At 39.0% G+C, this 16429-nt stretch overlaps 1 protein-coding gene across 8 annotated transcripts in view; it reads left to right on the plus strand.

Moving 5' to 3' along the window:
- The window catches only part of TRPM3 (transient receptor potential cation channel subfamily M member 3), a 289638-nt gene that overhangs the window by 200773 nt on the left and 72436 nt on the right, over nucleotides 1–16429 (plus strand). For all 8 annotated transcript variants that reach the window (XM_086479116.1, XM_086479117.1, XM_086479118.1 and 5 more), the window contains one exon: nucleotides 3454–3577. In XM_086479116.1, coding sequence (XP_086335242.1) covers nucleotides 3454–3577 — 124 coding nt within the window. The remainder of the gene's footprint in view (nucleotides 1–3453; nucleotides 3578–16429) is intronic.

Here is a 16429-nt window from a genome sequence, read left to right on the forward strand (position 1 = left end):
CTTTATTGGTAAGTGGCAAAATATTTTCTGAACTGAAGCCTAGCAGAAAGGTGATAAAAATACTGTCTTGATCTGACACTACCCAGTTTTCTTAGGGCGGGAGTATGCTGACTTTGAAGGAAGTCATAATCATAGAGTTCCAGTCTGGTAAAGCTGGCAGTTTTATGCCTATGGAGCTTTATGCATATGAGGTTCATAATCCATGACGGAGGCTGCTGAACATACTGTTCCCAAGTTAGTGGCCAAGAATCTCCTGTGTTCTAAGTTAGACCTCTAATTACAAGATTCAAGGAGCCATCTCATTCCCCCCAAATCTAAAATTAGGAATCTGTGATTTTGAAAAATGTGTGCTAAAGTTGTATGCGTAACAAATGTAGTTGTTGTTGCTTAGTGAATAAATCATCACCCCACCTGCAAGTCCCAGTTCTTTTGCTTACAGTAGTCTGTGAAGTTACTTCACAGTAACTTCAGTTTTACATGCATTGGATTTGGTGTATGCATCATAGATTTAGCCTTTAGTAGCCTAGCACAGTTTGCATTTGTCCCAGCTGGGTTACACAATTGGGAAATTTGATCCGAAACCTTCTAACATGTCTAGATTCCTAAGGAGTAAGTGTGATATAGTCTTGATATGACTGTTTACAGTTTACACAAAACTTAACTCAGCTATGATTACTTTATCAGAAAACTTGCTGTTATTGTTTCTATTTTTGATTACAGTCACCTCAAGTTTTTCCTCACACAAAGACATTGAACAGGCTTGCTGTAGAATTGAAGACCAATGAGATGTTAAAAAAAGTGTACTTAGTAAGGCTAGAAAACTGTATAAATAAATTTATGACAGCAGGAAGTTTCTGAGCAGTGGTACTTCACCAGATATGTACCCCTGTAGTTAGGGAACCACACCTTGATACTTTTTTAAAAAAAAACCTCCATATCTTTCACATGGAGTTCGCCTTACATGTAGTTTAAACTTATGATATGATATGGTAGAGTTTCTGATAGCTTTAATTCAGGTTAGGAAAGTGATGGCTGCTTACTAAGCCTTGGGACTTAATTCTGCTTTCATTCAATGCTTATGAAAGCAAATTTCTCTTGCTTTCTGTATATGTTAGCCTGAGAGAGAGACAATTTCTGAATTGAAATTTCAGGTTTGGATTCTACACATTTTTTAAGGAAAATTAAATTATGAGAAAATAGGATGGGTTTCATCCCAAGATCTTTGCCAGTGTTTTCTGAAGTTCTCTAATTTCAGATTTTCCCGATTCCATGTATTTTTTTTCATCTACTTCATATACTTTTCATACTTTTTCATGTACTTTCTTATATCGTTTGCAAATTAAATTAGAGCTTTATTTAAATCTCTTTTTAGATTGTCTAGTTAATGTTTTTAGGAAACTTGTTCTTAGTGATTAACCCCTTTTTTCCTCTTAGTTTGAAGGACAGAAAATTGCATAGTTCTGAACCACTTATATTTACATTTTGTTAAGCACAGTCTTCTTTATTAAAGCAAATTTCCAATTATTTTTTTAAAGAGCCTAAAAAAGGAGCTTCAGAATATGTATCACATATGACCTACTAATCTGCAACTCAATGTTAGTGCTTTTCAGCATGTCAGACTTTCCAGGTTGATTCTCCTTAACATGGAGTGAATCTACATTTCTACCTGTGCTTTGACATCTTGTTTCGTGTTCCCATGTGCTTGCAACATCCTTACTTCTAAGTAGGAGGTCAGGTTATTTTTCTTATAACTCCCACACAGAAAGTCATCCGCTGTCAGCTCTCCTTGCTGCCCACCAGCAGGACTGGGGTTTTTAATTCATTGTAGGTGGCCTTTTTGTGAGGGAAGCAGGTCACACTGCAGGGAAGGAGTGCTTACATAGTGAGTGAACAGTAAATGCAGTGTTGTCGCCTCTTCAGTATCCCAGGGAAAAGCACATCTGGGGCCATACTGCTCTTCAGTGAAAAGAGGGAGTGCAGAGGTAGACTTTTCATTCAAGAGAAGTCTGGAATAAAGTAAAAGACAACAACAGGAGTGAGGCATAGAAAGAACAGTGATCCACAGCGTGGTCAAAAACACCATGTTAACTCATTTTAATCCAAACACATTGACATATGCCTTACAGGCTTCTTTGTGAAGTGGAAGTCCTACTCAACAGGGATATTTACAGTCAAAATCAGATTTAGAGAGTAGAGAACATATGCACTCCATATGCCAGGCCTTCTATATTCTCCTATGCACCTCCATACCTCTTTCCCATTCCTGTTCATTGTCCCTTCTAACAACATATAAAGTATAAAGACTAGATAGTTAAATCAGATTTGAAATTCGGTTGTGTAATGAATGTCCTGCAGTCTCATTTGGGCTTTCTTACTGCAGAGAAGTACAGACAACTGTTACCAATACTATGAAATAAACAGGGGTTTGGTCTTGTTCTCCCAAAGCAGCTGCCATTGTCATAAACAATGACTTTTAGACACTGTGATGCTTCAGATAATTCTTTGCAGTTGCTGCAGGGTTAAATCTTTATCTTCTGTCATAAAATATGAGTCTTGAAGATTCTCTGATTTTCGTTCCACCAGATGATCAACAGTGACTTATCCTGTAAAACATTCTGACTCGGCTCATTTGAAACACTCAGTTACAATTTTTAAGTGAGAAAATTACTGTAGTGTAGAAGCTTCCACACATCAAAGGATATATGTTCTAAATAAGAGCCCACTATTCCCAGAACAGTCCTGAGGAATGGGCTTTTTGATATCAAGGGGTAAGCTTCAAGAACTAATATTCCAGGTAATACTACTATTTATTTCCGCTGTTGGGTCACTTTTTGCAAGTACTAACATTAGGCACTGAACAGTAACATAAAAATGGTTACTCTTTAAACTCCTAGAAGATCAGCATGAACAAAAGCAAAATGGTTTCTTTGGGTGGATTCAGGAACAGAGAAATTTTTGTAGTTGTTTTCTTACCTGGTCCTGTGCATCATCAATAAGGTCAATTGCAACTGTTGGGATATTCAAGCTAAAATAAAATTGCTCCCAGTTTCATACAGTGAACAATAAGTTGAATTCTGCTAACTCATTGATAGAAAGGGGTCTTCAGTTCACCTAGAAGTGTTGGTCCCCCTCAAATCCAAACTGTCAGCGTGGTTCTTTTTTTTGTTAGGAAATCCCACAGAGCTGATAGTATGAATGACCTTCTGTCATACAATATGTGTGAACTGAAATAAAGCCTTTGGAGATGAGGGACCCCAACATGATCAATGTGTTTTTCTGGAAGAGTGTTTTCCAATTTATCTCTGATGGTTTCTGCAATTCTTGTCCTTCAAACCTGTCCAAAACAGCCTGCAGTGATTTATTGTCTAACTCTTACTCGTTTGACCCTTGGCTGAAGTTGCAATGTTCCCTCATGTCTGTTTTTCTACTGTATTTTTTCTTTTTGATTTTCAGACTTATCAACGAGTCTTTGAGGGACCAGTTGCTAGTTACCATACAGAAGACTTTTACATACACCCGAACCCAGGCACAGCACCTCTTCATTGTCCTCATGGAGTGCATGAAGAAGAAAGAGCTGGTATGTTCCCACTTTCCTTAGAGGCAGAGAGAGAGCTCAGTGCATTGTTTTGATCAAGCCTTTCAGGTGACTGTTGAAGGATTTCACAGATTTGATCACTGTGATCCAGACTGTAAAAAGATACATCATGCTGACTTTTGTTTGCTTTAATCTGTATTTTCTCATTGGAAGTGATTAATCCAACAGACCTGTTCCCTTTGTAAATTCCTCTACATTTCCTTTGACAGGACACAATCCAGCTAGTAGAGCATGGATATACTTTTCAGTCATCTTCAGGTGTATCATGATTAAAATTCTACCTCAGAAAACCTCAAAAGGAAGCATAATTGTTTATCTGTCACTGGGATCATATTTTAAAGATGCTGTAGAGTTGCACATTTATCGGTAGGGATATTATTTTATTATGGCGATGTGTGACAGGAAAAGAAAACAGCTTATCTCCAAGGCTCCTATTCTGCCATGGCAAGGCTATCCCTTTAACGCACATTTATACTTCCTTGAAGAACACAAGATCTTTTGACAATTTATAGGAGCTCCATGAGGCTGCTTTTGCAAAAGCATTTCTGAAGCAAAATCACACTGTAAAAACCTTGGGTTTCAATTCCAGGGCTTTTTAATTCTTACAAATTGACTGCATAGACATGCTTCAATTTTGTAACTTAATCTTTCTTCTAAGCTTTGTTTCACAGCTTCCTGGAATTCCAGGCTGATGACAGTCTGCAACACCTTGTGTAAGGTGATACTCAAGAGAAAATATTGACTCAGTTGTTTTACAAAAGTTTCATTTTCTGAAACTGTTTGAGTTTTTGGTGACTTCATCCTCTGCAGTGCCTTTTAATTTTAGCTGAAAATATGGCATAGAGTAATTAACACCACTGGAGGGGAACAGGGAAAAAGTTACAAAGTGTTTAAAAAAAAAAAAAGGCTGTCCTTCTAGACAGAGCTTCGCAAAATAGAAGATATTTCTTTATATGGTTTAATTTGCCAAAGGTACAGTATTCTGTTCAGCAGTTCATGCATCCAGTAAAAAGTGGTCAGCCTTCCACACACATAACTGATCATTTACATGTAACACCATCAGGTGGCATATTGGACAATGGCAGAGAGGAGAGGACCCCAAGGACAACTTTTCGGGGAAGACGACAGCAGAGTGCAGTTCCACTGCCGTTGCAATGTAGATAGTTGATTAAACTGGACATGCAGCAGTCCCTGCCGCATTCTTCCTCTCACAATCAGAATTCAAACTGTATAGCTGACTTTAAACATCCTTTAGCTATTCACAAGCAGTCAGTGCAGCTCATAAGGTATAGACTAGTCATCCATTCCCTAGGTGAACTACATCCAGATAGAGAGTTCTTTTTTCTTTTTTTTTCTTTTTTTTTTTTAAAGCTCCTTTGCTTTAGAGACTGTCAGGAAAATATGACTTTGGTACAGAAGTACTTTTCCTGTCCATTTACAATTGTCAAGACATACCTTCCCCTCCGTGGTACTTCAGTTTTCTTTACACGTGTAGTACATACGTGCCTCAGTCTACCTGAATGTTGAATTTGCTGTAACATTTCCTATTCAATGACTATCAGAGAGAATCTCCTTAGGGAAACAGCGTTAATTCTTTTATGCCCATTTCTGTTCATGTAATAATAATAATAATAATATGTACATATAGGACCTACTTGTGAACCAGTGTTCCGCATACAAACATAAAAAACATACTTAATGACAGAAGATGGAAGAAAGGAATGAGGAAGGGAGGGAGAGAGAGAGAGAAAGAGCTAAAGGGAGGCAGGAAGGCAGGAAGGAGGAAAGGCTCGAAAACAGGAAGTTAGGAAGGAACAAAGAGTAGGAAGTAGAGTCAGACATTGAATTATCAAGACTGGAAAAACACAATTCTGCATAGTTCCAGACATCTAAATCCAGAAATGGGTGTCAGGCTTTGAACAAACACTGCTGCTGCAAAGCTAACTGTGAAGCTTTTATCTGCAGTATTCACTTCAAGATTTTTATTTCAAGCAAGGTTGTGCATTTGGGACAAGTTTCTTTGCAGACATGTAACTCTGTGACTACTGAGATTCTTTACCTATGCGTTTTGTGAAGAGCTGTTAGCCAGGAGATGGCTTGCCCAAAAATAGGTGTTCTGAATTTGAATTTATACCTCTAACCCAACCATATGTAAAGAGAATACATTAAAACAAGTGTTTCTCGCTGGTGCCTCAGTTGTACCCAGAGTGTTAATTTTAACAGTGGTACGCTAGAAAGATTTTATGTCTGAGGTGTGGTTGCTAGGCTAACAGTGTCCTTTAAGACTCATAACCTTTTATATCAATGTAAAAGAAAGATAATATTCTAAATTATAAAGATAGCATTACCAGTGGAGCTGGGTGACCTTGGAGATGTGAAGTATTCCCAGGAGTGTGTGGACTTCACTGATTCTGCAAAGCCAGATGTTTCATATTTCCACATCTGTCCTAGCTCTTGTCTTTCCTCAGGCTTGACCTTCAGATTTGATTGTGCATAAGACAAAACGCTGCTTGATGAACTGACTTCATTGTTAGTCTGATCTCCCCTCTCCCTAAAGAAACAAATAGAAGGAAGATATCAAAGGTTGTCTCAGAGAGCTAAGCAGCAGCCAAATTGATCGTGGCTATCTTCCCTAAGTTCATGGTCAGTGTGCCTAATCATCTGAATTTGTGGCTGCCGAATTCATAGGGAACAAAGTCGATAGTGGCGGAGAGGCTTGTCATATTACAGTGTGCTGCTGAACAATTAAGTGCAAACAAGGTACAGGCAGGAAGATGCTCTTACAGTAAAGTACATAAATACAGATGAATCACAGATGTGGAGAGAGAAATTGAAATGCATATTAGTCTCTGGAAAGGAACAAAAAGCTATCTTTGAAATAATTTTTCTACTCTGCCTACTTAGAATGTGTAAAAAGACTGGAATGTCTTTTATAAATTTTACGTAAGTGTGGTGGCCAGAGAAAAAGTATAATCATAACAAAAATTAGCCCCTTCGCAGACCATCAGATTTTTCAAGTTCTGACATTTTGGACTGCACACTTAAATAATGATCTCTGAATTGTATGCCCAGGCAGCATCATTATTATGATGTGCAATGTTCCATTTATTTGATAAAGTGTAAGTTCATTTGTTGAAGAAAATCCGAGTACACAAGCTGGATGATAAGGTGAAGCCATAGCAGAGGAGAGATCTAAGTCTGTTAGGTTTGCAAGACAGAGAAAATTCCACTTCTCAATTTAATGACTAGTTCTATTAAATTGTAAACTTAGCTGTGTTGACACTGCAAGCATCAGAGTTTATATTCAGAAATTTATTTGAACCAAGGTGCTTAATGAGGTCTATGGTATAAAAATCTATTTAAAATTAAGTAGACTATACAGGTCTGTATATATAACTGTAGTTTACAAGGGTAGGAGAGTGTTTTGTATGTAATTTATGGAGAGTCCCTACTGTTGCATTTACATAGAATTCTTAAAAAAAGTTTATGTCAAGAAGTTCCTAAAATAGGAGCATGAAGGCTCACCAAAGCTAAGTGGGCAGAAGGCAGTCTTGTAAAGTCCAGTCCACACTTCTTTTCAAAAAGCACCATGAACATTTTTTCTATTTGTTCCCATCTTCTGTATGCAGCTCATGAGAAGGTACAACAGCCCATTTGGTAATACCTTGACTTCCACTAAAAAAAAATAAAAGACGGAGGGGAGGGCGAATTTAAGAAAAGAAAAACTGTAGGACATTTGTGTTCCATATCAATTAGTCCAAAGCTATGATAAGATGGACTTCCATAAATTAAAAAAATAATAATAATAAAAAAAAAGATAAGCAGAATGAGACAGTCTCAAGGGTGTTTATCTTCCATTCTATTGTGGTTGCCTTGCTGATCTCAGAATACAAAGAGCAGGTGAGGGTATTGCCTGAGGACTCAGTCTGACAGGGACATTTGCCATTGGAGCCCCAGCTTGGCCCCAGAGTGAAGTGGCAGCAAGGAAGGGATCTGTCAGATAGCAGACCAGGAGAGTTCACTTCAGACAGTCCCTGAAAACATATTGTGTTGGGTTATAGTTCAGAAGTCTATCTCAGTAAGTAAATTAGCCTTATTATTTTCCCTTAAAGACAGTAATCCTGATGTTTGAGTTTTCTGACAAATACAGGCTACTACATTCTTTTAGGAGTACTTAATCATTTTGCACTTTAGACTGGCCTGTTGCTGGAGTGCTTTGTTCACAAACCACAATGTGAATTTCAGAAGCCAGAATGTGCTTTGCAACAAGCAATATCTGTGGAGCTTCATTGGGTAGACCCTGGGAAAGGTGACTTTGGCAAGCCAGAAAGGACAATGTCCCTCCAAACAACCACACTTGTTGCAGTGAGATACATCACTTCATGACTAACTTGCAGCTCTGGCGCTGTGAGATTAAACCTCATGCTGAAGTCACTGGGCACAGTGAGCTGAGGTTGGTTCAACCTGCATCATGAAGGTGCTTGCTATTTATTTTGTTTTTCTTTCAAATAAGGATGGATCCAAATTGTCCAGAAATGCACAATGCATGAGCAGTCTGTGTTGCAAGGCTAGCGTTCATATACCAGTATTATCTTACTAATGCAGGGCTTTGACTCAGATTATTGGTCACTTACCCAAAGCACTGGGAAGCAGTTTCTTTTCTATTTGGACTATGAATAAGACCTATTCATCTTTGGTGGTTTCAGTTTTGTCTAACTGAAAAGGCTGGAGCAAACCGGTCTGTGTTTCTGGAAGAATTTATACTAGGAAGAGCTTGACTTGATCATATACTGTCTGCAAAAAAAATTGTGCTTTTCGGGCAGATGTGCAGGCTCAGTGAATTTGTATGCTAATTAAACACCATCTGCAACTGTTTATTAGCATATACATAGATATGTTCTGAATTAAACATTAGCTAAATCAGATGGACTTTTAAGAATTTGCCAGCATATTGTTACTTTATTTGGCCTTTCCCAAAGGCTAAAAAGTTCATTCAGATCCATTTTTTTAAAGAAATTTGGCTTCAAAAACAAATAAATTATTTCAGCTACAATTTTTTAATGCTGGTGGTATCCTTTTTACAGAGGAGGCAGAACAGGGCTTGATGACTTCTCAAACAGCAAAAATCAAATGTAGTTCCCGCAGGAGTATTGTCGCTGTGAACAGCATGTAATTTGGCAGTAGAGATCTGGAGCAGCAAAGCATCGTGTAACTACTGGCCTGCTAGTTGCTGAAACAACTCTTGTCTTTCCCATGGAAATACTCTGATTTCCAGTGTAAAGAGTACTCATGCTAATTAGCCTTCTGTGTCCAAAGGGAGGTGCCAGTCCTCTTCAGCAGTGACTGTAGCAACTCTCCTAATTTTGATGAAGGTTGAATGTCCTATCCAGTCAGTGCAACTCAATAGGATTACATACGCTTTACCTCTATTAAGTAAGTGTTAAGATGATGATTACAGGGTAGTTTTAAATTCTGCAAACCTCATCTGATTTTGCTGAAGAGATAGAACCATATTTTGGGTTTTTTCAGCTGCCAAGAAGTCAGATGAAGTTAGCTGGGCTTTGCCATTGACTCCACAGAGAACGAAATCAAATCCTGGGACCAGGTTTTTTATTTCAGTAATTCAGTGAACAAGTTTTAAAAGCAAAGCAGCAAGCAAGGCAGCTATATACATTGAAAAAAAAAAATAAAGAGAAAAGACAAAGGCAGCTGTTGTATTACACTGAAGCCTTGAAAAGCTTTTGATCCTACCAGATGCTTTTCAACTGCTGTCAAATGAGGTAGGGCTTCTGCTAACAGAAAACACAAGAATGTCAGACCTACTATTGAAGCAAAAGTGTGCAATTTAGGCAGCAATTTGGTCCACCGTGAACCTCTGCTGTGCCATCTTCAGCAGAAGTCTGCAAAGACCAATACTGCTTTTGTTGCTTACATTCAGTAAGTAGACATTTTCTCTTTTATTTGGTGCATACTGCCTGCATAATTATCACAGATGGAGTCACCTAGTAGATGCTAATGCAACTTGCTACAAGTCTTTTCTCTTATAACATATTCTGTGATTAAAATTGCAGCTACAGAAATTAAATTTGGAATGTTTCTTTTCCCTCTAAATGTATCCATTACCACAGTTACACTATTAACAACTAGTTCTGGGAAATGCACACTGAATCGATAGAGCTCTGTCAAATGTCCCAGTAATGAAAGTGAAGGCAAAATGGTACTGCATGACACAGCAACCTCCACATTAGCTGATATATACCAATTTTTGCAGCCAGGGAATTGGAAGGGTTCAATGCAGTTTATATACTCCACAATACTGTTCAGAAATCTTTCTTATTCCCTGGCTCTGTTGTGTCTGGGGAGTTGTAATTTCTTCTGCTTTACTTGGAAAATATAATTACTCTTTCTGTGGCTTCAAATGGGGCATGGAGACCCATTTGTTAATGCTGTAATATCATAGTCATAGACAAGGAGCTCACTGATGAGATGCAGGTTCCGTGTAGATACGGCAGTAACTGCAAATTTACACTTCTGTAGGAATATCCTACACTAAGTGAGCTGCCTTTTCCAGGTATTACCTACTTAGTCTCACCAGTAAACCAGCTAGGAAACTAATGGTTTGTGGCTATTTTTGCTGCTTGGTTTCTGTGTGTTATCACAATGTTGTTGTCAACCTAAATACAGAATCATCTATAGCAAAGCAACCTGGGCATCCATGTACTGCCAGACTATTTGAAAACACATTGCAAAGCAGAACTAGAAATTGAAGTTTAAGATGGTGCAAGAGGGCCTGACTTCAATACCGTTGCCACCCAACCAACTCGCCGTACTTCCTTCTAAGGTCAGAAGGAACACATATTGTGCATGTAAGTCCTGCAGACAAGGTTGTTTAAGGCACTGACTTGCAAGACATGATTTTTTAGTTATACAGCAGTGGAAATGACCAAATTGAATTCTTGTATAGACAGAATACTTGATTGACGCCCAGCTGAACATGAGCCAGCACTGTGCTCAGGTGGCCAAGAAGGCCAATGGCATCCTGGCCTGTATCAGGAATAGTGCTGTCAGCAGGAGCAGGGAGGTGATCATTCCCCTGTACTCGGCACTGGTGGGGCCGCATCTTGAGTAGTGTCCAGTTTTGGGCCCCTCTCTACAAGAAGGACATTGAGGGGCCGGAGAGGGTACAGAAGCAGGCTACCAAGCTAGTAAAGGATTTGGAGCATGTCTCATATGAGGAACGGGGCTGTTTAGCCTGGAGAAGAGAGGGCTGAGGGGAGACCTTATCGATCTCTACAGCTACCTGAAAGGAAGCTGTAGCAAGGCGGGGGTCGGTCTGTTCTCCCTATTAACAAGCGATAGAACAAGGGGAAATGGCCTTAAGCTGCGCCAGGGGAGGTTCAGGCTGGATATTAGGAAGAATTTCTTTACTGAAAGGGTTGTCAGGCATTGGAACCGCCTGCCCAGGGAGGTGGTGGAGTCACCATCCCTGGAGGTGTTTAAGAGACGGGTGGATGTTGTACTTAGGGTCATGGTTTAGTGGTGTTGATAGAGCTAGGACAGATGTTGGGCTTGATGATCTTGAAGGTCTCTTCCAACCGAAACTGTTCTATGATTCTAATATTAGGTCTATCCATCTCAGTGATGAGCTATTTACATCACTTGTGGCTTTTTTATTAAACTTTGACTTGAAAAAAACAATTCAGTTTTACATTGCTTAGTATCTGTGAGTAAGAGATGGCTTGTGGGTTAAATTATCTCACAGAAACTGGCCTACCCAGGACTGTTAGTTTAGCAGGAGAGCAGAGACATTGCAGATCCAAGGTTATGTGCCAGAAGGAGCCTATTTACCCTGTCTGAGCCTGTGACTTGCTGCCAGTTCCTAGTTTCCCAGAATGAGCTGATAGGACTTGTGTGGGGGCAACCACCCACATAAAGACCAGAGATAACTGAGACTCTAAATGTAGAATAAAGCTTAAATGGTACACACCTCAGAAGGTGAGACACGCACATAGATAGAAATTGATGCTAGCCCCTCCAGTCTATGGCATGGGTGCCTGCTCATCTGTCAGAAGAAGAGAAATTTTCTGGGAGAAATACTCTTTTGATGGCATTAGATGGTAGCTAACATCTCCTTTCAAAGCATTTTATTCAGGCTTCTCCTCAGTATGTGCTGGAACCTGGAACCCGTGCATCTGACATCAGTGGATCAATGTTTGTAGATAGTAGCTGCTTTGGGACCAGTGGGGTTAATAAACTCCTTTAATAAACTCCTGTATACTAGGTTCCAATTGGTCTTAACTCGTGTTACTCGGGATTCAGACATCAGAGCCTTCCAGGTGATAAAGCTACATTATTTTATTCACTGTACTACTTATGTCCTTTCCTACCTATTTAAGTCACTTTATGTTTTCAGAAAAAAATCTGTAAAAGTAGTGCCTTGTCAATACCTCCAATAATGCTCTTTACAGTAGAAGAGATGGAGGAAGTGAACTACATCACATATACTCCACACTTCTTTCCTGAATCAGGGTGATGGAAGAACTCGGATTATACCAGTGTTTGAATGAAAAAGGCCTACCTCCTCATCACCCAAAACCATTTCTGTGTTTGTGGCTGTTCTTAACCAGTTTCAATGCTGCAAGTCTACGTGGAAGCTCATCTGTGTTTATCATGAGTCTGTTGATGTGCACAGACCAGTGATTTAAATTCTATTTCCCTGCTTATTTGCTTTGTGACTTACAATTTATATTTATATTTACTCATGTTTCTTCAGCTTTAAAATCAGGGACTGGTATTTCACTGTCTGAATAGAGTCATAAATGGCCAAATGCAACAACAGCATGAAACTTGTTGTATAAGGAAAAAGGATGGTTTTCAATGTTTTTACTGCTAAAACTTATTTTTGATCATTAATTCCACTGGAAAATATGTATATTCCATTCCAAAATGTTGACAATGCTGTAAGGCTTAAAAGGTATGAGCACATTGTAAAATACAAAGTTTTTTACATGGGACAGAGCTATGACATTTCCATAGCCTTTTCTCTTCGGTCATTAAAGCATTGACATAGCTGCTTTAGAGTGGAACAAAAGCTACCAATTACAGGGGAAGCCAATCATTTACAGTAATTTCTGTCAAATGATTCTCTGTGCGCCTAGATGGCTCCTCAATTGGAAATTGCTGCCTTTCTCATAAGCACTGATTTTTTTGTTTGTTCCCTGCTTCTTACCAGACAATGAGTTTATGGGAAATTATTGGATCAAAGAAAAGTGTAAAGTGTTGCAGTGCTGCCACAATGCAGAAGGAGATGTAAAATTTAAAAATTTCACAACCAACACTCAAACTTCTCCCCTCATAGCTGCTCCTTCCTATTTCTTCATTTGGAATTGTCTTTCTTACTCCTCAGAATAGCAGACCACTTAATGTAGATTCTTCCTAAATGTAATTCTCTCTAATCTTTCTGTTCCTGGATTTTCTCTTACTTGACCATCCCTTTCTTATGTGGTATTAGCCATTGACTCACCTGCTCACTTTGATCTTTGTTAGGCCTCCAGGTCAAGCAGCTTTTCCCCAGAGTTAAACAGGATTATTCATTGCAAGAAAAAAGGAAGTGCTTTCCCTTCTTATCTGAACCATTTTGAGGCTTTGCATGACTGACCTCCTTTAATGTTGCGTTTTATCAAACTCTCATTTTTCTTTTCAGGGTAATTTGCCTCTGAAATATTCAGGTAGGCCTAGCTAAATTATAGATGTCAATATGTACTTTGGAAGGAATTGCCTCTTTTGCTGAACCAACCCATGCTCTCAAACACGAGTTTTAGGTTGTATTCGCAATTGCACCTGCTTTTTTGTAGAACAGGGAGACTTTTTTTCTGACTTATATAACTGAGATGCATACAAAGAATTTGTGTGTTTGTCAGAGGTGAGATTTAAAGACTTTCAAAAATTTTCTGGAGATAGCAGGAAAAAAAAATCACTGTGAATTTTTAAATCCACATATATTTTCTCTGATGTCATAGTGAAATCATGGTGAGAAACATGTCCGTCTCTAAAAGCATGAATAATATGCAGCATGCTTAAGATGCTATGAATACAGTATGTAAAGAGAGCACGCTTGGCTGCTTTCTCTGCTCTCATCACTGCTGCCCTTTTTCCTCTGTCTTCAGTTATCCATTGTCTAGTCAACAGGCACTGTCAATCTGAGGTATAGAGAATGATTTCTCTTCTTGATTTCTCATCTCCTTCATGACAGAAGGTAAAATGTCTTTCTGTGCAGGTGTGCACTGCACATTCTTCCTGATGATTTGGTGGTGTTTCCTCCCTCTCCAAACAAATACAAGGTAAAAATCTCAATATATTCTTCGTACTCTGAAGTGGCTGAGGTTAACCCTACTGTAAAAGAAGAAATGTTCACATGTAATAGAATATTTTAGAAAGTAAGTACTAAGTACAGCCTGGTACTGCATAGCTATTCAGATTCAATCCTGGGCCCTTACACTGGCCTTGGTCAGAAGCAGCTCTTCTGTCTCTGTGGAGTTTTCAGAATAAGCCCTAGAAAAAAAAAAAAAGTGGTGTGGTGGGAGAGAAGGACTCACTTTTTGGTTAGAAAAGCCATTAAGAGAGAGGAACTGAATATGGAAAGTTGGGAGGAATTTTTATGTCCTGTGATTAATGTCACCAAATGCTGATTTAGACTATTTCAAAACAGCTTTTTACATTAATTCCCATCCTATGACCTGGCAAATTTGCAGTTAATGATGACTGTGGCTACTGACTCTACCTATTGCTCTGGCTTCTCATACTAGGGGTAGAATCAACTTTTGTCTGTGTAGAGCACAAACCCGTTCACAGTGTATCAGCTCATACTGATGAAACTTTATATTTATATATAAATGAAGCTTCATTTATATACCCAGCTAGGCCTGAATGTAGCAAACTGTGACACAGGTATGCTGGTTTAGAAAGGACTCTACAAAGCAAAGGAAACATTTTTTTTGTGTCAAGGAATTTCCTATAGGTCTATATGACTTGCTCATCAGGACACTAGATCTGCTTCTGCCCGTCTTCTGCACAAGTCCTGCCCTCTCCACACACGGTAGGTCTGCTTTACCCAAATTAGTAATGGACAGAAATGTAAACAGTTATTGAAGAACGAGACAGGGGAACAAGTTGTAAGAATTCAGAAATTTTATGATTAAGACCTGTTATCACCTAATACAACCTGCTCCTTGTCCTCCTAAGTAGCTCAGTGCTCCTGCCACTTCAGGGGTTGTCTCACCTATGACTTCATTTTTTTTTGGCCACATCTTCCCACCCCAGCATCTGTTTGAGTATCCTCTTCTTAGCTGGTCCTTTGATTTGGCAGCTACCGTTAAGGAGATCACATGTACACATCTGCATATGGACAGCTGTGATTTGTGTTTCTAGGGTTACCCTGTATTTACATGCATACAGAAATTGGGAATTCCTAAGTGGCAGTGTAATATCTGTGTGTCTCAGTGTGTGAATATTTTCTGAAAGTCTGTTTAATATTCACTGCTTTCAGGTAAGACAGTATTACCTGACTTTGCCTATAGAATTGCAATGTAGTATCAGTGTGAAGGCAAGAAAACAATAGAATGCATCACATTAGGTTAAACGAACCCTGCTGAGCCAGAAACTATGTACAGGAAAGGGAAACGGAGAGAAAAAGTATTCTGCCAAACAAGAATGGATCTGGTGCTAAACAGAAAGCAGAGCTGTTTTAAAATGCATGCTTTTGATAAGAGTCTAAAGTCAGATAATGTCAGATAATCTCTTCCCCCTGCTCACCCACCTTGCTTTCTATTGTGCTGCCTTTTTTTTTTTCCTCCATCTCTTTGGTCTTTTACTTGCTTTCTACCTGTCCTGCCTGAAAATTAGTTTTCTACCCTGCTGGACTGTAATTATTGCTGGCAAGTATCACAGTGTGCTGCGATCATTGCACTTGCAGAGGAGGTCTGTTTTGACTCAGCAATTTTCTAGCACATTTTCCTAGGAAGAATTAGAACACAGCTAGGTTTCTTTCCTGGAAGATAAGACCTTTACAGTTTTGAGGAAGCTGGTGTTGTCTTTTCCCGTCTTTTCACGTTTTTAAGGGCAATCCTCATGCATTTCGCTCAGGTGGGTTTTGTAGAAGCAAATGAGAGATAGACTTGTGACACAAGGTTTTGACTGGGTGGGTCCCAACCACCTCCTCCTGAATGGACCTCAGCAGAGCTGGTGATCCTTGCCCCAGAACTGGAAGTAGCTGCTATCTACTGTACTTTGCAAATAGATCACTATGGGCATATCAAAAGAAATACTAGCATTAGAATTACATTTAGCAAGAATCTGGATGCCTATTAACACTGGTTTTGCAGCTTGTTGTTGCAGCCTTTATTGGTGACTCAGAGGCATTTTTGCTTGTTTGTTTCAGGTGTGTTTTCATCTGAAGATTTAACTCTTTCTTCACTGTGATGCAATACAGTTTTGTATTTGTAAGGGATGTTAACATCAGCTTCTACTACGTTTGTATAGAAGACAAGAAAAATACATTTTAAAAAAAGCTTGCTGCTGGCAGTCACAGTTCACTGAGATTGCCTCAGGCAATTACCTGAAAAAGTCATTTCAAACCAATAAATAAGTGTGAACACTGAGGAAAGAAAGGAGGAAATAGAAAAAAGACCAACCCCAAAATACCCAAGGTGGTAGCAGAGGAACAGAAAAAAATCTATTCTTTTAAAATAATTGAATTTAACATCAACAATTGAAACTACCAGCTATATGGAAGTAACAATGGGGACAAAATCCCTGGGAGAAAAAGTACTTAATTTT

The sequence above is a fragment of the Leptosomus discolor genome, chromosome Z, assembly GCF_034619465.1.
Source record: "Leptosomus discolor isolate bLepDis1 chromosome Z, bLepDis1.hap2, whole genome shotgun sequence".
In the NCBI taxonomy this organism is placed as follows: domain Eukaryota; kingdom Metazoa; phylum Chordata; class Aves; order Leptosomiformes; family Leptosomidae; genus Leptosomus; species Leptosomus discolor.